At 49.8% G+C, this 24186-nt stretch overlaps 2 protein-coding genes across 34 annotated transcripts in view; one reads left to right on the forward strand and one right to left on the reverse strand.

Annotated features, from left to right (window-relative positions):
• Positions 1 to 738, reverse strand: part of LOC110347176 (tRNA N6-adenosine threonylcarbamoyltransferase, mitochondrial-like) — a 72991-nt gene extending 72253 nt beyond the window's left edge. For 17 of the 18 annotated variants that reach the window (XR_015447076.1, XR_015447083.1, XR_015447082.1 and 14 more), the window contains exon 1: positions 614 to 738. The gene's annotated coding sequence lies outside the window, so the exon portion shown is untranslated. The remainder of the gene's footprint in view (positions 1 to 613) is intronic. The other variant, XR_015447068.1, reaches the window with a different exon arrangement.
• On the forward strand, positions 646 to 24164 carry Casp8 (caspase 8). Of its 16 annotated transcripts, none has more exons than XM_087200410.1 (10): positions 646 to 829; positions 10232 to 10567; positions 14618 to 14723; positions 15483 to 15621; positions 15717 to 15761; positions 16684 to 16745; positions 18028 to 18169; positions 21848 to 22035; positions 22120 to 22349; positions 23571 to 24164. In XM_087200410.1, exons 2-10 carry the CDS (start codon positions 10263 to 10265, stop codon positions 23704 to 23706), a joined length of 1353 nt encoding a protein of 450 aa, XP_087056536.1. In that variant the 5' UTR covers positions 646 to 829; positions 10232 to 10262; the 3' UTR covers positions 23707 to 24164. The 16 variants fall into 16 exon arrangements, with proteins under 16 accessions (XP_087056536.1, XP_004872352.2, XP_087056540.1 ...); XM_087200408.1 differs by having other exon boundaries at positions 656 to 829; positions 9839 to 10567; XM_021250239.2 differs by adding an exon at positions 2734 to 2862 and having other exon boundaries at positions 691 to 829; positions 10237 to 10567; positions 21848 to 22349.
• The last annotated feature ends 22 nt before the right edge of the window (positions 24165 to 24186 follow it).

Consider the following 24186-nt stretch of genomic DNA (forward strand, 5'->3'; position numbering starts at 1 on the left):
GAAAAGCTTTGAAAAATTCAAACAGGACACAGGCTGGCGGGGGGAGGGGAGGGGGGTGTCAAGGGTTCGCGCCGGGCCAGTCTAGGCTCAGCCTCGCGGAGCCTGGGGATCGAGCTCGGCCAGGCCTGCGGTGTCCCCGGGTCACAGCTCGCCCAGCACTGTTGCTCGGCTCTGTGGAGCTGTACCCGTAGCCACTTTCCTGAGCAGTTGTGGCTACTGCTTTCCGGGGGAAGGTGGGGGTGTAGACTCTGCGCAGGGCGGGGAAGACCCCTTGCTACCTTTCGGGGTGCAATTTTCCCACATTTGAGGGGCAGGCTCTTCCTGGAGGAAGAGCCAGAGCGTGATCTCGGAGAAGGGCTGGCCCGGGACCTCAGAGCTGATAACTGGGCCAGGACACAGTCCACACTAACTGCTTTTTGCATCCTGGTGAATCATCCTTCACCTGCCCCCTCCTAGCCGCTGGAAAGCAGGCCTGAGTTCCTTTAAACGTGGGATTTCTTGGAGTGAGTCAGCTCTGCCCTCCGATCCAGGAAAGACTGGTTCTTTCTTCTCCGTGGTGGGAAATGTTTTCCCAGGCTCCCTCCCGAGACCCTAGTAGCCCTGCGGGACTCACCAGGAGATCCTCGGGTGGAGAGCCTAGAACCAGGAAGTGAGGCGCTGAGGGACGCAGAAGAGCCCTGACCGCCTGGGGTGAAAAGTGAAAGGCAGCGCCTTCTGCAGCCTCCAGCCTCCCTGGTCGGAGATTTTCTCCCGGATCGACCGGCCTGACACCTGATCACCTGAGGCAGCGGAGCAGCTCCTGCCGGGGCGCCGGGAGAGGCTGCTGAAGGTGAGTGGCTGGCGCCGACAGAAGCCTCTGCCGGGACCTTGGGACACCCAGACGCCCTCCTTCCCGGTCGCCCGAAGCAGCGGGGACTCTGCCTTGGCCTCTCTGAACCCCACCAGCCCTGGCCGCACGGTCAGGCTGCACCCTGGGTCTCTTATCCGCTAGGTCCCGGCTCAGATTGGCTCTGGGCCGGGACGGACTCCGGAGTCAGGAAGCTTCATTTGTCTGCCCGCATTTGTTTGGTGCCTTTTTCTTTTGGCCCTGGGCAAGGGCTGAGTTAATTATTCCGTGAGGTCTCCTCGGCAGTCCTCAGCCCGGTGTCGCCCACTGCCCCGAACAGGCTTCTGCCCTTCTGTCCCTCTGCCCCACCGAACCCTCCTCAAGGACAGCTGCCCCGGGGCTTGTGTGTCTGTAAACGGCTCTGAGTGTTGTGCCTACACTATTTTGAAGCCTGTGACCCAGGGAAGTGGTTCTCTGCACCTCTGTTCCCCTTGTTCGGTGGGATTAATGATTCCTCCTCAGGCCTGCTGAGGACCGTGGAGATAATCCTGGAAACTACTCTCAACAGCGACTGGCCCTGCTGAGTAACCAGGATAATAGTTGTTAGCAATTATTCTCACTTGGTAACTCCAGTTTTATTATATGTTGCTCATTAGGTTTCTCACTTTTAAAAATTATAAACACTCGACTCTTTAAATTTGATTTACCTGGTCAGGTCCTAGTTTCAAACCAGGACATCATGGTACATGATGCATGGTTTATTCTTTTAGATTTACTTTTGATGGATATGTAGTCACTGGGTGTCATTCTAGGTACAGTGTGAGGATTCCAGGAATGTGTGTGTGTAATGATCACATCAGGTCCCAGGTGCTTCGTCTCTGACAAATCCTTCTCAGGACAGACAGTGAAGGTCTTGGCTGTGCGTGGAGCCCAAGGGTTGCTGGTCATGGCTCGTATGGATCTTCCTGAGCCTGCCTGGTCCAACTTGAAAGTCTTTGAGAACCCAGTAGGGCTAAAGTGAGTATCTCGAGTTTATTTTGCAGTTCCAGGGCACAGACACGCTTGAGTGGACTATGCTATTTGAGAATCCAGTCAGGGAACTCTGTGACATGCCCAGCCCTCTGCAGAGCCCCTTTCCGAGACACTGGCAGGCAGTCTTTGCAGTCTGACGTTACCTGTCACAGGTGGGCCCGTGGATGCAGCCGTGAAAACTGCATCACTGCCCACAGGAAGCTCACGGCCTGGGACAGGAAGTTGTCACAAAGCAAACGGCCAAGTGGAGTGGAGGCGGCAGGAAGTCAGAAAACACTTCCTGAGGCGGGCTTAGCACGAACTGGATTTCATTCTGCTCTGTGGTGCTGGTCCAACACTCCGGGTGGAGGCAAGTGCTAGCGAAGGCCTGGTGCTGTGCGGTGGCCTCTGCCGTGCCCTCCTGGGTAAGGGGCCTTCTCACAGCTCATCAGCCCCTCACTCTGAGGTGGGCCCTGGCCTCTGAAAGCTGACATCCTGTACAGGGAAACAGGAAAGGCAGCTTCAAAGAGCCAGGGGGGCTTGATTTCCTTTCCCTACTGTTAACATCGTGCACGTGCACGCGTGCGTGTGAGTGTGCTCTCAGTTGTGCTCCACGGCCCACCTGGCGAGGGCCAGGACAGATGGCGGGGGAGGCCTTTGACGTCGGTGCTGTGGGTGTGAAGGGTGAGGATGAGATCCGTGCCGGGGCAGACGCCCTGGCAGCAGGAGGACCTCTTGGAGAGCTCAGGCAGCAGCCCCTGAAGGAAAACTCAGTCCCCGTGCTGGTTAACACCCCAGATCTTTGCAACCCTGGAATATGAGAAGAAAGCATTCTTTTTTTCTTTTTTTTTTTTTTTGGTACTGGGGATCGAACTCCCGTCCTTGCGCTTGTGCAGCAGCGGCGGGAACCACTGAGCTAAATCCCCGGCCCAAGAAGAAAGCATTCTTGGTTGTCGTCCAGTCCAGAATTCTCACTTGGAGGAGGAAGTGAGGCCTGCAAGGAAAAATGATTCATCCAAAGTCAGGTAGGCAGAGCCAGGGGCCAGGACCCCGCCCTGCACCCGGCGCCAAGCTGCGCCCCTTGGGCCTCACTCCTCCTGCCCGACGTCTTTTTGGCGCCGGGAAGGAGCCAGTGCTCCCCCAGCCTTTTGAGGCCAGCCCTCCTCTTCCTGTGTGAGACTCAGGAGTTTCGAAAGCAGGAAGTATATGAGGCTCTCAGTTTTTTGTGCTGCTTTTCCTTTTCTTCTTCTTCTTCCTCCCCCTCCCCCTCCTCCCCCCCTCCCCCCCCCCAAGAGAAAGAAGGGAGTCGGCGGGTGAGGGCTCTGGGATTTGTCTCTGGTAAGGTCTGCTGGGCCTCTGGTTCTAGAACGCTCCAGGAGCCCAGAGGTCTGGAAGCCGCATGGCCTGGACGGCCCTGTGCCTGGGTGTGGTGAGGAGGCTGCCAGCCGAGTTGTGAGGTTCACATCCCTCAGGACGAGCCACCCCCACACAACTAGGAGGGGCTGTGCAGCCTTTCAGCTCTGCCCAAGGCCTCTCCCTGTCTCTGCCCTACTGGTCAGAGTAGAGGGCAACAGTAAATCTCAACAGATTGGCTGCTACAGCTCCCCTGTACACACACCAGCACATGCACAGTCTTAACAGCTCGGTCTAGTTATTTCCTTTAGGGTTAGAAGACAGGAAACAGTGCAGAGGATGGTGTAAGGAGAGCACAGAGGTCCACTCGTGGGGTGCAGCGCCCGGGTTCCCCCCGCTGTGCGTCCTTCGGGGGACCTGTGGGCCGCTCTTCCGCGGCCGCTGCACCGGCGGTGCCCGGGCTGGGGGCTCCCTTCACGGCCCTGGGAGAAGCCATGGGGCGGCCACGCTCAAGCCCCGGGGCTCCCGCCTGGAGGGCGAGGCGAGGGCCAGCTGCGGGGCCAGCTGCGGCCCGGAGGTCTAGATGGCTCCGGGCGGGATCCAGACCCAGCCCGTCCCCGCCCCCGCCCCACGCCGGCCCGGCCCCTGCTGCAGAGCTCAGAGCTCCTGGTTCGGGTGGGTTTCCTTTTTCTGTAACTTTAACCAGTAAACGCACTGGGATTCCTTCTTCGTCGATTTTTCTCGCCCTGTCCCACTGTCCCACTGTCGTCGGACTTGAGTCCAAACCCCGCCGGGCAGTCTCTGGGCTGAGCTCCGGCTGGAGGCAGCGCGGTCACGGCCTGCGGGCAGTTCTTGCAGCAGTTCCCCCAGGCTCGTAAGTAAAATGAGGAAGAACTGTCTTATGTTTATGCGGATAACCAGGCGTGCGCATCAGCCTTCATTTATGTGTATCTAAATATTTGGTGCATAAAAATATCAAATGTACATTATGTAATGCAAATATATTTACCTAGATGTTATAGAATATGTATGCATCATGTGTCAAAATATTTAATTCTTTGTTTTCTGCTTTCATTTTTCTATGTGGGTGTGAATAAATTTGGGGATAAAACACCAAATATGACCGAGAATTACTTCTGAACAACAAGATTTAGGAGTGATTTTTCTTTTTCCTTTCATACTTTTTTGCACTTTCTTTGTAGAACAAATGTTACTTTTACTATTTTTAGGAGCAATAAAATATAACAACAGATGTTATTTCAAAAAATTTATTATTTTTGGGTACTAGGGAATTAAACCTAGGGCCTCACACACATGGGTAAGCACATTACCCCTGAGCTACATCCCCAGCCCTTTAAAAACTATTTTGAGAGCAGGTCTCTCCAAGTGACCCAGACTGACCTAAAGCTCGTGATACTCCTGCCCCAGCCGCCTGAATATCTGGGATTACAGGTGTGCACCACCAAAACTTGTACCCTATGAGTTCGAGCACTGAATCTAGGTCCCATCAAACGAGGACTTGGTGGCGTCCCTGCTGGCCCGGTGGCCTACAGTGTGCCTGCTTTTCGCAGTGTCAGAAATCCCGTGCAAGTGACTGTTCCCTGGGTGCTGTGACTTGAGAGATGTGTGACCTAGACAAAAAATGAAAACCAAAAGACAGACTATCACACTTGTGGCGTGGCCTGAAGAACCAGCTTCCTCTCTGGGCTAGAAAAGAAGCCACACTCATATCTTCCCTTCTAAGGGTGGCTGTGATTTCATGGGAAATCACTTCAGAAGCACCTCACATTATTGCAAGGTAACACCTTGAGCTGCCACCAACAGCTCAAGCGCAGGCGTCCTGGCCTGATGTGGAACTGGTGTGTTCTGTCCGAAACGAAGTTGTACTGTTACTTCCGGGAAATTATTCTAAGAAAATAATCAGAGATAAACTTAGAGATTTGCATTTTAGGATCATCCTAAGTGTGATAAGAAACTTCCTATGTAGATTATGGTTTATTCATATAGTGAATGATTTCTAGGTATTAAAATCCAGGCTGTAGGAGAAAAACTAAAGGCATCAAGATGTACTTACAATATTAGTGGAAAATCCACTTATACTACAGAAATATGATGTGTTCAAATACAGGGGAAAATATATACCCATAAAATATTTGATAGGAAAGATTAAAATATTACTAGGTGTTTGTCTTTGGATGATAGAATCATACGTAAATCTACTTTCCTTTATATTATTTCTGTTATGTTCTAAAATGAATATGTTACTTGCTACCATGAGGAAATAATCATGGAGGGAATAAAGGAGGTTTTGCTTTCATTCAATTCTTTGGTGGATTTTATTTTGTGAAACAAGACTAACAGAGGCTAAAACTGATCTAAAATTTTAAGAGTGGTTGACCTAATGCAACCAAACAGGACTGGAACTAGTTTAGATCCTTCTCTGTACTGCATATAAATGAAAATTAATCTTAGAGATTTTAATTTAGGTATATGTGCATTTAGAACAAGTAATACAGCCACATGGTCAAAATGGCAGCTAGACAGAAGTGTGCAAAGGTTGAGAATGTGCAGCAGGCCACTTTCACTTCCCCACCTCCTCAAATCTAGCCAGGCCCACAGTGCTGCCATCCTGGGTCCCACCTTGGCAGCTTCCTGTGAGTCACGAATACAGAGATCCACAAATATCGTGACGACTCCAGTCAGTTCATTGCACAGGACACACTCACGCCAGTCACAGGCACCTCCCAGTCCTTTCTCAGAGCTGATGGGCTCCAGCAAATGCGATGGACAGCTCATTAGCTCTCCTTGTCCTGATAAACAGGTGTTTCTGCTCTTTTTCCATTCCAAGCAGTGTGCCATGAATGTTTTTCTACATATTTTGATTATACTTCCTTTTAAGTGAATGTAGGAAAAACCCCTGGAAATTGGAATGTGGAGTCCAAGTTCATCTTATATTTCGAGGAGAGAGATGGCCAAACTACCAGCCGACCTGTCTTTATGTCCACTACCTCACAACACTGTATTTTAATTTTTGTACTTTACCAATTTGGCAGTTAATAATGGTCCTTTGTTATAATTCTAGTTTTCTTTTTTTCTTCTTGTAAATGAAATTAAGGGTCTTTTCAAATGTTTAAAATGATTGTTCTGCAAACACAAAGCCAGAGATACTTTTCTCTGAACTGTCTGCTTGTGGTCTCCCCTGTTTATACATTGGGTTGCTAGTCTTTCTCTACTCTTTTTTTAACTGACTATGGGAAGTTTATTTTAAGAAAAATAACCCCTTCCCCTTTAAAAATCATATATATCGCTGGTTTTTTCCCACTACAAATCTCATTTATTTTTAAAACTGTCTGGGATATTTTTGCAGAAAATCTTACTTGAGGTGTAAGGACATTGTCAATATTTTAATGCCTTTCGGACTTTGTTGTATTTACAGTTTTCACCACTGCTAGAGTACCTGAAAAACTGTCTTATGTTTTTTCTTGGTACTTCTTAAAGGTTCAGATCTTTGCTCCGTCCGCAGTCTCTTGATGTAGATGCTGTTAGGAGCGGTTTGAGTTTGTTGGAAGAGTTGGCCGGTTGTTCCAGCACTTGTGTGGAGGAGTCTCCTCAGGGCGAGCTGTTTCTGTAGCCTGCTTGTTTGGGCCCGCTCTTCACAGTTAATGACTAAAGTCATTGCCTTCTAGGCGCAGAACGTGGGTCGTGTAATTTCTGCCTTTGGGAAATCCGTGCAGGTTTTCTTTGCGGTTGATCTGTGGTTAGTTCACGCGAGCTTGCGAAGCCTGTGCGTGCTCTCGCGAGAGCCCCTGTGCTGGGTCGGATCTGTTGACAGCGACGCTCACAGTCCCGTTGCCCTTCCTTCTGTTCAGGCTACTAGAGGTTCGGGTGTTTGAGGGAGGTGTGAAAGTTTCTGGTATTTTTGGGAAGAACAATTTTCAGTTCTTAAGGACATAGGCTTTAATGAGAACACAGGCGATGGTGCCTCCCCTGCCCTCTGCCTCCTCACCTGGCTGGGGCTCCCGTGCCCGCCGGGAGTCCACGTCCGCCCCACGTGACTACACGCCTGGCCAGCACTTTGCTCTGCTAGCCGGGACCTTCGGTGCTCTCCCTCCGACCTGGACAGGAAAGGCAGGCTCCGCTCCTTCACCCCAAGTCCGGGTCTCTTCCATGCCCCAGGGCGACATCGAGACTGGCAGTGCCTCTGTAATTTTTATTTTCTGCATGTGCATGTGTATCTGTGGCCTCTGGTAGTCTTTGTATCGTTTTGAATTTTTTTAAGGTGGGTGTGTGAGTTTTGTTACGAGGTAAGCTGTTTCTCTCAACGTTGGTTGGTCTTGGATGTCCACCCACTTCTGTGTGAGAAACGGAGCGGTTTCTCCTCTCAGGGGTCTGCATCTGGCCACTCCTTTCCGGGTGCAGCTGGCTGTTCCGAGCCACGCGCTTCACTCTGAGGCTCCACAGATGCACCGAGCACTTCAGGCGCCAGATGACCAGCTGCTCCCTTGTGGGCTGCCTTTGTCGTTGTACTTCGAACACGCGCTGGCCATGTATTTCAAATGCCAGTTTTCAAATAATCAATTGCTTCTGCCGAGGAGGGTGTAGGTCCTGCAGACTTTGTGCACCTAGGGAGATGTGTAGCCTCCAAAACGTTGTTCCTCTCAGCTTCCTAAATAAGAAAGCTTGTCTAAACAATAACGTAAGCTCAGAGTGAAAGAGTTTTGCCTCATGATCCCAATCCTAGCAATTTACTTTAAGAAAATAATTTGGGCTATGTGCACTGCAATATTATTAATTATTATTATTATTATGTATTTATTTATTTTCGAGGCAGGCATGGTGCCACTGAGCTAAATCCTTGGCCCTGTATTATTAATATTATTATTATTATTATTATTATTATTATTTTTGGTACCAGAGATTGAACTCAGGTCCTTGCACTTCTGAGGCAGGTGGCAGAACCACTGAGGTAAATCCCTGTCTGCAATATTATTTTTAATGGTAAAATCATAGAAGATTGGTTTCAATAAGCTTTGATATTTGCATGTATAAATCAAGAAACTTAAAGATGTGCCACGGAACAATATTTCCTGGTGGGGTTAAATGTTCATTATCAATACTAAGTGGAAAATCCCAACAGGTGTACAGGCAGCTGTATTCCAGCTTGGTATCAGTTAGGGTTACTGGCTGTGTATGTGATAATGGTTAACTGTGTCCGTTTTCCAGGGCATGGTGTTTTCAATTTTTACACAAAAATAACTGCTACTGTAACCAAGAAGGAGAAAAGGCATTTTTTGTTTTTTGGTTCTTTGGGGTTTTTTGGTACCGGGGATTGAACTCGGATCCTTGCGCTTGTGAGGCAGGTGCCGAGAAAAGGTATTTTTGAAAGGGAAAAATAAAATTTTCAAACTGTTTGGGGCCACTTAAAAATATTAACGCTTATTCTAAGGTGCAAATGAAAGGTATTTTTTTTACCACCGATGTAGAAAGCACGTGGATCCTGGATCACTTTGTCACGGCCTGAGCAATAGGGTCACGGTTGGTGTTTTCATCCCTGAATGTTTGAGAACGCAGGGGCTTGAAGATGTGGGCACCACCCACCATGGTGCAGACTAGAAGCAGGCCCAAGGCTAAGATTGTTTAGGACTAAGCCGGGGGCCAAAGACGATGTGTGCTGACCAGTTTCCCCTGCCCAGAAAGCAAGTCTGAACAAGGAGGCAGGTGCTGGGTCCTTCAGAAATGGTGGAGTTGGGAGGTTTTCTGGTTCAAAGTCCTCCCATGGGCGCAGTCCCTGGGTCACCTCTTGAGGACAGGCAGGGCCCTGGGATGGTGGGAGCGGGAGAGGTGTGCTGGGCCAATGCTCTGGCCTCAGCAGGCACTCAGCAGCTGGGGAAGTTATTCTAGATTCAGCACAACAGGCATTTTGTGGACCCACAGCAACTGAGAGACGGGTGTTCTTCTGACTCACTTTACAGAGGGGAAGCTGAGGGTCTGGGGTCACGAGCTGCCCAGGCATGGAGCCAGCCTCCTGTCCTCTAGGGTGCCGTACAAACTCAGCTCCATCCACTGTGGGCACGGCGGGCAGCACGGGAGGGTGGAAGAGAAGCCTGAGGGCTCAGGATCAGGGCTGATGCTTGAAGTCGGGGTTCCTGCCACATGACTCTCTCCTATTTAAACATGGGTGCATATAAAGCACCCCTGTCCTGCCTTAGAGACCAGGAGGCCGGGAGGGCCGTCAGGGTTTCTGGTTCATTTTCCGCCTGGGCTTCCTGACCAGCAGAGGTCCTGAGGCCTTCGTGGAAGGCACGGCTGGGCCTCCCAGCACCGTGGCTCCAGTCTGACTCCACCACTGCACGCCACTCGCGTGTAAGTCCTGGAGGTTCCCTGCCTGCAGCTCTTCTGAGCTGTCCTCCAACTTTAAATGTTAGTCCCAAAGCCACAGCATGGTTTGCACTTGTACATCCTCTCTCTGTTCCCCACCGCCTCTGGGAGAGAGCTGGAGCCCCGCCCCACACCATGAGGCCCTGTGATTGGTCCCCACTCTCCAACCCAGACCCTTTGTGCTTAGTGCTCTGAATGCCTGGTGTCTGTCTGAATTGTCCACAAAGTTCTCACCTCCATCTTTTTAATTTTTTTGGTTTTCGGAGACAGGGTCTCACTATGTAGCTCAAGCTGGCCTCAAACTTCTCCTCGAACTCCTCCTGCCTCAGCCTCCTGAGTGCTGGGATTACAAGCATGTATCACCATGCCTGCATCTTCTGCAGAAGTTTTTCCTTGGAGCACTGTCTCCTGGCCCAGGACCCTGCCCTGTCCTGGCTGAGCCACCGCCCTGGCTCTCTGTCCCTGGTGCTGACTCTGACGGTGGTCTTTGCATGCCTGCCTCCCTGAATGTCTCTTTTGTGAGCAGGAGATCGCCCGGCTTTGTCTGCTCCTCTCCTTCCTGTGTCCACAGCACATGGCAGAGCCAGGCCCATTTGCTAAAGGACAAGCCAGTGGACGGTACTCACCTTCCTCACCTGAACACAGCACTGTGTTTTGGCCTAGATCAGAACTGTTCCACTACCTCTTGAGAAGCATGGATTTCAGCACATGCCTTTACAATATCGGGGAGCAACTGGACAGTGACGAGCTGGCCTCCCTCAAGTTCCTGAGCCTGGAGCACATCCCACAGCGGAAGCAGGAGTCCATCACAGACGCCTGGATGTTGTTCCAGAGGCTCCAGGAGAACAGGGTGCTGGAGGAAGGCAACCTGTCCTTCCTCAAGGAGCTGCTTTTCCGGATCAGCAGGCTGGACCTGCTGGCTGCCTGTCTGAGCACTAGCAGGGAGGAGATGGAGCAGCAGCTCGGGACCCCTGGCAAGGCCCAGATCTCCACCTACAGGTGAGTAATGGCTCCTCGGGGCCAGAGCTGCAGGCCGGATGGACACAGCTTGCAGCCTGGCCCAGCAGGGCTGTCTGTGGGCCAGGTGAGGAAATGTAGGGCTTTATGTATAATCCAGAGAAAAATGCTAGACCCATAAGATAAAATTTATTTTTCAAAGTGGAACATTACTTACCCAGAGCCCCAACCCACTGTAGAAGCCTTGGAAATCTTGGTCCTCGCTTAGAGCCTCAGATGCTGCTGTTTCTGCAGAGGGGATGCACAGGGCCTGCTTAGCTCCCCAGGGAGGCCTCGGGCTGCCTCCAGAGGATAGCAGTGCTTAGCCACCCTCCAAGGGCTGCAGAACTCAGCTTCTCCCCGCCCTGGCAGCGTGGGCACTGTGGGCATGGTGGGATGTGATAAGAAGCCACGGCAGTGACGAGTTCATGGTCTGTGACAAGCCAGTTACTTCTCTCTTTAACATCCCATTTTCAGACTCTGCTCAAAGAAATTTTTATTTTTACGTTTCAGAAGAGCTTTCCTCAGCCTCAGCCCTGGCCTCATCATGGTCACGGTGGCAGTGCCACGAGGGGCCTCACCACAGGATGGACAGCTGCTGTCCTCTGACCCCCACTTACAGGCTCCTGTCCCAGTGAAACCGAGGCTCTGGCATGGCCTCGCTGTGTGTGGACTTACATGACGAGTATCCTGGGGCGTTGGTTTCCTAGGGCTGCTACACACTGAGTGGCCTGAAGCAGTAGAGGAAGTTCATTCTCCCAGAGCTCTGGGGTTTAAGTTCAGACAGGCGGTACCAGCACTCTGGGGAAGCTTGGGAGGGGTCCGCTCATGCTCACTCCTGGCTGCAGGCTGTGGTGCTCCTGGACCCGTCCTCCAGCCTCGGCTTCCCTTCCACGTCTGTCTGAATGACCCTCTCCTGTGAGGCCAGGCATTGGCCTGGGGCCCACCCTATTCAAGAGTGGCTTGATGTAGGGGCTGGGGATTTGGCTCAGTGGTTTGATCCCCAGTACCAAAAAAAATAAAATAAAAGAGTGGCTTGATGAAATTTTATCTGCAAAGACTTTTCCCAAATACATCACAACCACAGGTTCAGGGTAGGCTTGACTCCTTGTGAGAGAGGACACCAGCCGACCAGGTTCTGGAGAGCTTTGGGCTTTGGCTTCCGAGAAGTATGAAGTCATTAAGAGGTGCTTATTCATTAAGACCCCACTTCATCCTGAAAAACAATAGCCCCAGAAGTAGGAAAGCTTGGAGATGGGGACTCTCATCACAAAGACTCCACTCCTTCTGTGTGAGCTGGGCTGAGGTAAACTACCATGCTGGCAGGGACAGGGTCCCCTAGCAGGACCAGGCCTATTTGCTAAACTCACCACTTGGCCTGGAGACAAAAGGATAGGCACAGGTGAGGCTGTGGGGGGAAAGGACCCCTGCTACACTGTCAGTGGGACTGAAAACTAGGACAATCACTGTGGAAACCAGCATGGAGATCAAGAAGCTAAACTAGACATCCTGGGCCAGGGATTTAGCTCAGTGGTTCCACCGCCTGCCTTGCAGGTGCAAGGTCCTGAGTTCAATCCCCAGTACCCCCCCCCAAACCCAAAAAACTAGACATCCCATTTGACCCAGGTGTTCCCCTCAGACGTATTTTCCTGAGAGTTGAAGACATCCCATTACAGTGATTCATGCACACCCATGAGCAGCCCAACTCATAAAAGCTAAATCTTGGAAGCAGCACACATGCCCTTCAACAGATGAATGAGTAAAGAAAGTGTGGTCCTTACATACAATGGAGCACTGCTCTGCTAAACAGGATAAACTCGAGTCATTCGTAGGAAAATGGATGCACCTTGAAATCATAATGTTGAGTGAAATAAATCAGGCACACAAACTTAAATACTGCATGGTTTCTCTTATATGGGAAACTCGAAGTATAAATAAATTAAAGAGCAAAATAAAAGATAGATGATAGGAAACAGAGACATAAATCTTTTGCAAATGGGAAGTGGACCTAAAGATGGAGGGAGGGGGAGAGAAGAGAGGGAAGGGGACATGAAAAGAATGAAGAAGTGTCATGTGCGTGCACCAGCTCCAAGGGGCGCAGGCATTATGTGCTGCAAGCATGGACTAGTAAAAATGTTTAAAAGGATCAGCACAGTCACCATCTACTGCTTGATCACTGTTGTTGAATGTTAGCCAGGTGACAAAAAATATGCTAGGGTGTCCACTTACCAGTATAAGAAAACATTAGATATTTTACTTTCAAATGATAATTGCTGCTTATAAAATAAATATTTTATAGACTACCCAGGTTTATTATGGGACAAGAAAGCCTGTAGGCTTTCATAATGAAGAAAGTAGAATACCTTAATAAAGTTAAGAGTTATAATAGCATTTGGTTGGATTTAACCTTGTGCCAAACTGAGGAAGTTTTAGAGAAATATTCTAGGATAGACATTTTTGAGGAGACAGACGTGGCAGATGATTATATTGAATACCTTCTGTTTCTATCTATTTTTATTTTCAGAATTTGTTTTGATACAGGGTCTCGCTTTATTGTTTAGGCTGGCCTTGAACTCACTATGTAGCCCCAGGCTGGCCTTGAACTCATGGGAATTCTCCTGCCTCAGCCTCCCGAGTGCTGGGATTACAGGCATGTGCCACCACGCCTGGTCCAGAATTTTAATTTTTAAATTTAATTTTAAAGTCAGTGTGTTTTTGTATCAAAGTTATCTTCCTTTATACCATAGTATTAAAATGTTTGCTGACTTATAAACCATTACTTTGTTCATCCACTCAGCAAGCATATTCCAAGAGCCTAAATATGCCAGGAATAGGGCAGTAAGTAATAACACCTATTACTTATAAAACACTGAGTGTGTTGCCTGGGATTAGATTAGGTACAGTTGGGTGCTTCTTCATGAGTCAGTCAGTTTAGGGTGTGGTCCCATAGACATATTGTCTGGTGACATCAGAGCAGACTTTTTTTTTTTGGTATCTGGGATCAAACTTGGGACCTTGCACTTGCAAGGTAGGTATGGTGCCACTGAGCTAAATCCCTGGCCCAGAGCAGACTTTTTTTTTTTCAGACAGAGTTTCGCACTGTAATTCATGCTGGCCTTGAACTCACTGTGTAGCCTACACTGGCCTCAAACTCATGGCAATCCTGTCTCAGCCTCCCAAGTGCTGGAATTCCATGTGCCACCATGAGAGCAGTCTTGGTTTGTGCAAGGACATGTTATGTTTGCAAAAAGAAGAAATGGCCTCACAACACATTCTCAGAATGTATCGCCACCATTAAGTAACTACTTCATAGAAACTTCTCCATGGAATGCTTGACACCTGCCTCCTGTGAGGGAGCCATGTAATTACCTCCCATCAACAGATGAGGGGAAAGGCATAACAGGGCTAAGGCCACACATCTCAGAGGTGTTGGGACAAAGCCCAGCACCAGTGGCCTTGGTCCCCTGTGCTCCTGCACACCTCAGCCCTCGGGGCTCAGGAGGGCAGGCAGGGCCCGGTCCCGGCCAGCAGGAGACCTGGACAGCTTCATGCACAGATGATTACAGCCCGGGAGCTGTCTTTGCAGAGAGACACAGAGAAGGCACTGTGGGGATGCGGCCCGGCGGCCCAGGGGACGCTGAGTGACCGCCGAGGCCAGGTACGTGAGGAGCATTGGGGCTTGGTGCCGAGGCTGAGCGTGTCCCGCCTTCCTCGGAGAGCACCGGCCAGTTTGCTGAGGGAGGTGATGATCCAGCCTGCACTGTGGAAAGCACAATTTCCAAAAGCCAGAGCTTTTTTGTTGCTGTAAGATCTTGATTTTACACTGAAATTAACTGAAAAACTGGGTGGAATTTAACTTGTTCAAGGTGGGCCCCTTGGGTACGAGGCTGTGGCCTTCAGCACCTCTCTGCTGGTCTCTTTCCAGGAGCCCCCTGCCTCAGTCTCCCCTCTAACTGGCTCTGCCGAGAAGGGAGGCCGGGACTAGCACCACTGCGCTCAGGCAGCCGACGGGAGCCGACCCGAGTGTCCTAGAGCCCCTCCTTCTCCACACAGGGTCATGCTGCTTCAGATTGCAGAAGATGTAACCAGCCAAGAGCTGAAGAATTTTAAGTTTCTGCTGCACAGGGAGATCCCCAAGTGTAAGCTGGATGACAGCATGGTGAGGCCCTTCATCACTCATGATGGGGCCCTGAGGGCTGGTCAGCTCGGGGCTCTTGAGACCAAAGGGAGGGGTGTTCTGGAGAAAGCCCCTGGGTGCTCACATCTTCAGGGGCAGCAGTGCTGCAGGCCAGGCCCTCGCCCAAGGGAGGGCGGATGAGGCTCGGCAGGAAGTGACAGCAGCTCAGCTGTGTGGGACTTGGGCACTGGGAGGTGGCCTGGGAGGCAGCTCTGTGTCCATGCAGTATGTGTCTCTGTGTGCGTTTCTGGGTCAGCTTGTGTGTGGTTTGTGTGTCTGTCTGTGTGAGGTGTTGTCTGTGTGTCTTGTGTGTATGTGTGGTAGAGTCTGTGTGGTATAGGTATCTGCACCTGTGTGTCAGTGTTTCTGTGTGTGAGTGAATTCAGGTCTGGAAGTGGACTGGGTGTCAGAGGCCGTGTTGGGGTGTAAGGCAGTCCTGGGGAGTTTCCACGATGACTCCGTCATGCACGCAGGCCGGTGCATGTGTGAGGTGTTCGCAGATAGCCTGAGTGCGGGCTTGGGGACCGACGGTGACTCCTGAGGTGGCTTCTCCATCCAAGCACTTCTTTGGGGCCGGGAGGCACCCAGTTGCCTCCCCCACTTCCTCTGCCCCAAGAAGCCACTGAGGCTGGGGTCTCTTGGGAAATAAAGTGGGGCCTTGGGTGGGGAAAGGAAGTGAAAACATCTCCCCTAAAAGCAAATGTGGCCCAACCCGGGCTTCCCACTGTGTCTCCTCCCCAGAGCCTGCTGGACATCTTCATAGAGATGGAGAAGAGGGTCATCCTTGGGAAGGAGAAGTTGGACACCCTGAAAAGCATCTGTGAGCAAGTCAACAGGAGCCTGCTGCTGAAGATCAGCGACTACGAGACACTGCATGGAGGTGGGGTTGCGCGGCCAGGCCCCGGCAGCATGGAATTCAGCTGGCAGGGCCACGCTGTTCTCCTCACGGGTTGGATTTTTCTCTTTTTAATTCAGAAGAAAGAATGAGGCTCGGACAAAGTCCAGATGCATCTTCAAATGGTAATGCTTGGATTCTCAAGATACACCCTGCTCTGACACCCTCCGCGTCCTTCCTGCAACCTTCAGTAGCAGCCCAGTAGCAGGATGAGAGTCACTGGGGACTTGTAGTTGCCCTTCTCTAGAAGGACGAAAAAGTTGCCGAGTTTCAGCCCTGCGGCCCTGGACAGGCACATTAGAAATAAGTGCAGAGCTGGTCGGTAATAAGTCTTTTCTCTTGTGGTTTCTTCCCCTCCCTTTGAGGTGTGCTGCCACATTCGAATCATTTTTCAGAACTTCCATGATTAAGTCGCTTTCTCTTTCAAAAACAAAGTTCTCCCTTCTCCTGGTCAGAGGCCCCTTGCTGAGTTCGAGAAGTCCCTCTGTCCCCGCCCAGCCCCAGGACCTGCCTGCCTCAGCCTTCGTATACTGCAGCCAAAGTATTCTTCTTATCCCAGAGTGGAATTGGGCCAGTCCCTGTCCCTGTCCCTGTCCCCCTGGGGTCCCTGTGGAAGGAGCTCTGAAGACCTCCTGGAAAACTTTGATTAATCACTTCTTTCTGGTTATAAAATTATACATACTCATGAGAATGATTACAAAGTCAGAGAGAAATTTAAAATCCCACCAATGTCATCACCCAGGAAATATTACATTGTTAATGTGTTAGCTTCACCTGGCTGTGTGCAACACGTTGCGGACCGAGTCCTTTCAAGGATGAAAGGGCATTTTGGCGCTTTTGAATCAGTAATTCACCCTGCACTAGGGTCCACTATGAGTACCTCACAAATGCCGCAAAACTTGACTTGGCAACGTGGACGAATACAAAGTCAGGACCTTTCCTGGCCCTGGTGCTGAGACTGGCCCTGGGTCTCCGGAAGCCCGAGTCATGCCGCCTCCCCAGTGTCGCTGCTGCTGTGCCTCACTATAGCTGACTTCTTGCTTGCAGAGGAGGAGTCCTTCCCGACGCCAGGCATGCTGGACTTCCTGGGAGGACAGGAGAAGTCACAGGTACAGAAATGCCTCCAAGTCCTCCCTCCTTGTGCAGTGTAGATTCTGCTTCTTGTATTTGTTAGATTTTTCTTTTCTTTTCTTTTTTTAGCTTCCAGAAAAGCCAATAAACAGCAGAAATTTGAGAACTGTAGAAAAAAACTGTAGAAAAAAAACCTACAAAAGGGCAAGCTAAAAAGATGACTTCATTTTTAAAATGTGACTCTCTGGGCTTCTGTGTGTTACGTTTTTATTGTGAAGCCAGAGACAACAGCAGGGGAGCCTCCTGTGTCACCCACAGTGGTGAGGACCCCAGGGAGAGTCCAGTGGCATGGACAGGCAGGGCCTTTTGCCCTCTTAGCTTGATGTTTAAAATTCCTTCTCCTTTGAGATGGGCTGTAAGCAATAAACGTAATCTAGTCGTTGCTGCTCTTGTCTCATGAGTCAGTGGAAACACTTCCTTTCCAGACGCACCCTCCGGAACTCAGCAGGGACAGTCTGGTCATCAGTCAATCCCCTCCCTGTGGTGGCAGGGAGTGAAGGGCCGGGGCATCTGAATTAGGCTTGAGATGCCATTTGCTGATTTAGACACCTGAGAAAATCGCCAGGCCTCCCTTCCTCTCAAATCCCGGTGAACCAGAGTGACACAGCACCTGAGGCAATAGCGCTGTTGTATCAGCGCTGTCCCACCATTGGCTAAAGACCGGTCTTGACCTCTCAGCCAACCTCAGTACTGCAGGGTCCTGGTAAATAACTCCAAGGCGCAGTTAGGAGCGGGTATATTCCCAGTTCTTACTGAAGCGCTTGATGCCTTAGTAGGCATAGCGAGACGCGAAGGCTTCGGTAATCTGCCCAGTCTTCAGGTGAGGAGGGCACAGAAGCAGGACCTGGCTTCCTGTCCTGGAGTCCGTTTCTCCGTTTCACGGGGCTACACAAGCTTCCAGCCAAATGCTGGGTCCGGCAATGAGGCAGCGCCTGGAAAACCAGCAGGACACATGTGCTGTCAGTCCTGCAGTCTGCATCCTGTGACCCACCGTGGGCCAGGGAATGGCACGAAGTCAGGAACTTTACCTGGCCTGGGACCGGGCTGTATTGTGGGGTCGTTTCTGGCTGAGCCCTCATCTGGCTCGAAGACCCTTTGTGAGTGAGGGAAGCAGACTGGGGACAATGGCCTGCAGTGTGACGATGACACAGCGTGGGCAGCATCTCTGCAGCAATGCCAGCCCCTTCCGGGGAGAGTTCTGTCCACACCCATAGTGCTGCACCGGCAGAGTTAGCTCCTGATGTGGTTTTTATTTTCCAGACCTTGGACCAAGTTTACCAAATGAAAAACAAGCCTCGGGGGTACTGTTTGATCTTCAATAATTATGATTTTAGTGAGGCACGGAAGAATATCCCCCAGCTTGGCAAAATGAAGGACAGGAAAGGAACAGATTTCGACGCAGGTATAGTAGATCCCAGAGAAGTGAAATATTTCTTATATCTGTTTTATCAAAAGGAGGAGAAAAAAGCTGTATCAAAAGGGTGCATGTTTCAAGAAAATGGATTTGAATGTATTTCCTTGTGGAGGTGCAGAACCTTCTTACATATTTGTTAGTGTTCTGTTTTTGTTTCAAATTAATTTTAAAATCAAAACAATGTAGTGATAGAATATCAAATTGTACTAAAAGGCTTACAGGAAGAGTGGCAGTGAACTTTAATCTTAACTCTGCCAATGCACAGCGACCAGCAGGGCCATGAGGAGGAAGTGCCTTGGTATCGGGTGCTGGTGTCATGCGCACAGGCATTGCAGGTTGTGTGTGTGAAGTTGTGCTTGCATGTCACGCAGATTGTGGCCTCTTAACAAAAGTGGCATTTTCAAGTGTTAACCAATCAAGATCTTCCATTCAGCCTATCTAAAATAAGACCAGGAATTACAGAGCAGATGAGAAAGTAACTGTGGTGTGGGAATGTAAAAGTGACAGGAACTAAAGTAATAACAGAAGTCACCCAACCCAGCCTTCGAGGTGCTAACAGTTTTGGTTAGATAAAAGAACTTTTTCAAATGGTATTTAAAGAACTGAATGATGCTAGAAAATCAATGTAAACGGATTATAACCATCAGGACATTGCAGTGGTCCCTGTACCATTTGATGTACTCATTTGAGCAAAGCCAGTCTAAGGCTCTAGCCCCAGAATTGAGGGCACTGACTACAGCAGTTGTTACCATGCACTTGGCAGGGCTTTTATGCCTTCAGTTAATATTTTGAAATTCCTGTAAAGTTGACTTGATTTCTAGAGTCCATTCTTCTCATATCCAGCCCACGAGGAGAGTCTGTCAGTCGGGGTTCGAGTCTGCACATCCCGCTGTCTGCTCCACATGCAGAGGAAGTCGGAGGCCCTGCCTCGTGGGCCTTGTCTCCTGAGCAGTTCCCTCTGCTCTGCGGTCGTTTTCTTCATCACGTCCAATTCCAAGAGTCAGAATGTCCCCCAGAACCAGGCACTGTTAGTTTCCCCAGAGTTCTTCTAAACCCATGCGGGTCCATTGCCTTTCAAAGCTCTCTTTCTCCACTCCTAGTGCTAGACTGGCTCTTGGCCGATGATTTATATTTTGGTCTGATGTACTAACAGGGACACAAAATGCTAGAGAGGAATTAGCATGGATACTCTAACAAGGGCTGAGAGAGCAGGAATGGAGACGGCAGCTAATGTAAGGTTTCAAACACATTTTGGAATATGAAATAAAGGAGGAGAGGTAATAGATGCAATACAACAGAGCTGCAACCTAAGTGATTACAGAAAGAAACCCAGAAAAGAGACAAACCTGTTTACCCTACAGCACCCTGGAAAATTTCAGTAATTGGCAGTCCAAATTATTGTTGAGGCAATGAGCGGAAAACAGGAAGATTCTCTGAAAGTCTGTGTAACACACAGTGGCCTCCTGACTCACCCCACAGAGCCAGCAGCTCTTCCTCTTCCAACATGAAGAGGTGCAGGAAGCATATTCTCTCCTCATACTGAGCAGACGGCTGGGCCTGAGGACGCCTGGCCAGGCAACGCAAGCATCTTGCCAACGACGGCAGTTAAAGAAGACCCAAGCTCTGGTGGCATGGAGTCAGATACCTAACCCAACTTTTGTCCAAGAACAGAGCAGCAGAGATGAATTTTCCTTCTACAGATAATGACATCTGAGGGCCTCTTCATAAAAGGGCCAGGTCCCTACTAACCATTCCACCATGAGTCTACCGGTGGACAAGTCACACAGGGTTTTCAGTCAACTCTTCAGGAGGTGCATTAGTCACACTGTGGATGGACAGCCGGGTCATAGGCACAGGAAGAGCTTGTCTCCCAGAGAAGCAGCAATACAGCACGGAGAGAATGAAGTGGGATATGCACAAAACAGAGCAATGTCGAGGGGAAGGAAACTGTATTTAGTATTTTTAGAAAGATAGTAAAAGACTCATAAAAGAACAGGATGTTATGAAAACAAGATAGAACAAGAAAGGATACTTGAATATTTAAAATATGTCAAATATATCAAGTATCAGGAATCAAAAAGTCACTGGCCTCAGTAACAACACTGGAATCTAAAAGACTCGGTAATACCTCCAAATTTCTTTTATTTATTTTGTTTTGTTTTGTTTTTTGAGATAGCATCTCACTATGTAAATCAGACCAGTATTGAACTTACTATGGAGCCCAGGCTGGCCTCTAACTCTTGGCGATCTTCCTGCCTCAGCCTCCCCCAAGCTGGGATTACAGGTGTGCACCACCGTGCCTGGCCACCTTCAAATTTCCGAGGAAGAAGTACTTTTGGAAATAGCATTCCAAGTACGAAAGTAGAAGTAAAGGGGCCAGGGATGTAGCTCAGTGGCACCACCATCTGCCTCACAAGCACAAGGTTCCGGAGTTCAATCCCCGCTACCAAATGAAAAAGAAAGTAGAAGTAAAAACTCAAGCATGGGCTCAAAGGTTTACTCCCCCTGCACAACTGGGTGGGGTCTAGCAAAACAAGCCAGTGACCCAGGAAAGAAGGAAGTCGTCCTTTGGGAAACAGGGGCCCTGCTAGGAAAGGATGAGAGGTGTCCCGGGAGGGGGAATCTGTCAGGGTGGGTGTGTGCACAGGAGTGGTTCTCTCATGGGAGGTTCTCCAGGAAGAGCAAAAATGAGCAGGACAAGCAGCCCAAAGGGGTTGGAAGACTTTGACCAGATCTATTTGAACATTTGAAGAGAAAACAATGTGAAGCAAACTTTGAACACATATAATTGCAAATTCCAAGAAAGACACAAAGCTTAACAAGAAAGGAAATATAAAGAATACTATATTTACATAGTTCCAGTAACATAAGTTTTATCCTGGATTCAACTCAAAATTATAAATAATAGTGTGGAAGGAGTAAGTGCTCAGCCTCCATAAAAACTCAAGCCAAAAGTCTCAAATTTGTAAATGAGTAAGTAGCAGTGTACCCAGCTTTGCTACAAAATGGAACCAAGAAAAAGAGCAGTTAAGCTGCAAGCGGTTTCTGTTATGGGACATGACTGGGTAATAGAGGCACACAGAGAGAAGAGGTTTTCTAATAGGTCTTTTAGTTTTAATTTTTATTGGTATCTTTTATTTTGATAAATACAGCTAATTTGAAAGGTTTCATCATAAACATAGAATTGTATTCAAAAATTACTTGGTTTTTTCTGATTATATAAGAAATACAGCCAACTTTTGAATTGGCTGGGTATTAACCCTAAATAATAGCTCATGCATCTTGTGAGAAGTCCAGACAAGGCCCAGGGCAACAATAACATGCTCTCCTTTCCCATTTGTTTTTTTTGCTGTTTTGTTTTGGTTTTTGGTACTGGGGCTTGAACTCGGGACCACCTTGCGTTTGCAAGGCAGGCGGTGGAACCACTGAACTAAACCCCCGGCCCTCCCCTTTCCCATTTGAATCAGGGCTGGAGAATGTTTTCAGCTGGTAACAATAAACAGCAGGTGTGTCCACAATCCAGCTCCTGACTTAGAACGTCTCCTTCTTCAAGCTCTGGTCTGCGTTCTCATCTGCCACTGTCCATCCTGTTCTCTCCAGCTGTCCACGGTGGTGTGGGAATTACGGTGGTGCAATAGGACCTTTCTTATTTCTTTCGCTTTTCAGAGACTTTGGAGGGGACCTTCACTGAGCTTCACTTTGAGACGGTTCCTTGCCGGAACTTCACAGCACAGACGATCTGTGACATGCTGCAGCACTACCAAGGCGTGGACCACGGGGACAGAGACTGCTTCATCTGCTGTGTCCTCTCCCACGGAAACAGCGGCATCGTCTATGGCACGGATGGCCAGGAGGTGCCCATCTCTGAGTTAACCTCTTACTTCACTGGTTCCAAATGCCCTTCCCTTGCGGGGAAACCCAAAGTGTTTTTTATTCAGGCTTGTCAAGGGGAGAAGTGCCAGAAAGCTGTATGTGTGGAGAGTGACTCAGACGAGAACGAAGCCTATCTACACGAGGACTTGGCGTTTCCGTGTAAGGCCATCCCGGATGAGGCTGACTTTCTGCTGGGAATGGCCACTGTGGACAGCTGTGTTTCCTACCGAGACCCTACGAAGGGGACCTGGTACATCCAGACGCTGTGCAAAAGCCTGCGAAGAAGATGTCCGCAGTGAGTTCTGCCTCCCGCCCTCTCAGTGCAGACTCTCTCCTCCCTTCCCTGTCACCTCTGCCAGGCATCATGTTCTGAGCCCGCTGGGAATTGTCTCCTGGCCGAGGCCACTCACCCGATCAGAGACAGCCCGAGGGCAGTGGTTTCCACTTGTCTCAGCGTCTGGCTGTGTCGCTCCCCAGGTTGGGTGTGAAGTGGGGGATGTGGACGTGTTCGTGGGTTTAGGCCTTGGATGGAAAGCAGACACACTTACTGAGGGCCCTTCCTTTATTCAGCACCTCCAAGGACAGCGGCCAGCACAGCCGGGGAGGGGAGGATACGCCTGCTGGAGCCCCGCTTGGGGCCTCAGGCAGAGGCGTAGGATCTCCGGGAAGGCAGGAGCCCATGTTAGTGCCTCACACCTCCCCTCTGCCAGCCGCCCTGTGCCGGGCTGCCAATTTCAGATCACCTTGGTGCACTGTGAGGCCTGGGGAGCAAGGAGTAGCAACCCCTGATGCTTACCCTAAGCAGACAGCTTGGAAGGCTCGGAATGTGGGAAACGTCCCTCTCTGATTTCCAAATCACAGGCTTCCTTTAGTTAAGTTGGGATTTAAATGTCACAGTGCATTAACAGGCACACACAGCCAACAGATAAATGGCAGGAATCCTTCCAGCTGGTTCCTTCTAGCTGGATTGCCCCTTATGTTTTGAGTGTGTGAAGAGGAGGAATTTCGCACGACTTGTAAAGAGTGAACCCTAATGGCAGTGTGAATGTTCATCTTGTAACTTGGGCATGGATCCCGCACCCTTCTGGGGTGAGCTGTATAGAGGACGAGAGTGCTTGACAAAGTTGTTAAGACAGCCTGATGCTGCGGGGTGGAGGTGGCTGCAGATGGTACATGGCCTTCACTTGCCTAAAGTTGGATTGCACTGCAGATGCACGCACAGAGCAGTGTTGGTGTGACACAGAGTATTGGGGAGTAAGGAGGTGCTTGGGGGGCCAAGTGACATAGCAGACGGGGCAGAGTGAGGTTCCAGAGGATGGGAGGGAAAGAATCGGATCTAGCACGGTGATGGGGTTTCTGATGGTCGGGAAAGGTTCTGAATGAAGCAAAGGCAGGTAGGTCTCAGATAGGCAGCTGCGGCGTCCAGTGCATGGTGCTTGAGAGGAGGAACCCCAAGGCCATGACAGCGGGCAGCTTTCTTCCCCGCGATGATCACACGTTACTCTCTGTTTTGCAGAGGTGATGATGTCCTCACCATCCTGACAGAAGTGAACTTTGAAGTGGGCAAAAAGATTAACCCGAAGAACATGGGGAAACAGATGCCCCAGCCGACCTTCAGCCTAAGGAAAAAGCTGTTCTTCCCCATTGACTGATGCTGAGGGCCAGTGTGGAACGCTGGGTTTCTCTAAAGAGTGCTGTGTGCACTTATTTTGGATGGTGGCAAAGGAGAACGGAGTTGCGTGCTGTGATATGGCGAAGAAGTGCACATCAGTAGCTAACTCCTGCAGAACATCAGCATGCTGCTCCTTCCAAGCCATCCTCTACACTACTTTTTTTCCTACTTCGCTGGAGCTGAACCAGAGCTTCCTGTGTGCCAAGTGGAACCCCGCACTGCTGTTAGGACATTTGAGAGTGTTAGGTTTGAAGGCACTGATTCTTCACATAAAAGCTTTCAAAACCAAGCTGTTCCACAGGCGGCACCGTCCTCAGCCCCGCGCCCTCTGCCTGCTGCCCTCGGTGCACGTTCGTCCTCTCGCTAAGCTTTGCGCAGCTATCTGCGGGTGCCAAAAGCTTTTTAGAAAAACAGAATAAAATCCCACCTAAAATCCTGTTTCTCATAGATTCTTTTGTCT

The sequence above is a fragment of the Heterocephalus glaber genome, unplaced genomic scaffold, assembly GCF_053883595.1.
Source record: "Heterocephalus glaber isolate CG9 unplaced genomic scaffold, H.glaber_assembly_v1.0 deba00001743, whole genome shotgun sequence".
Classification (NCBI taxonomy): Eukaryota; Metazoa; Chordata; class Mammalia; order Rodentia; family Bathyergidae; genus Heterocephalus; species Heterocephalus glaber.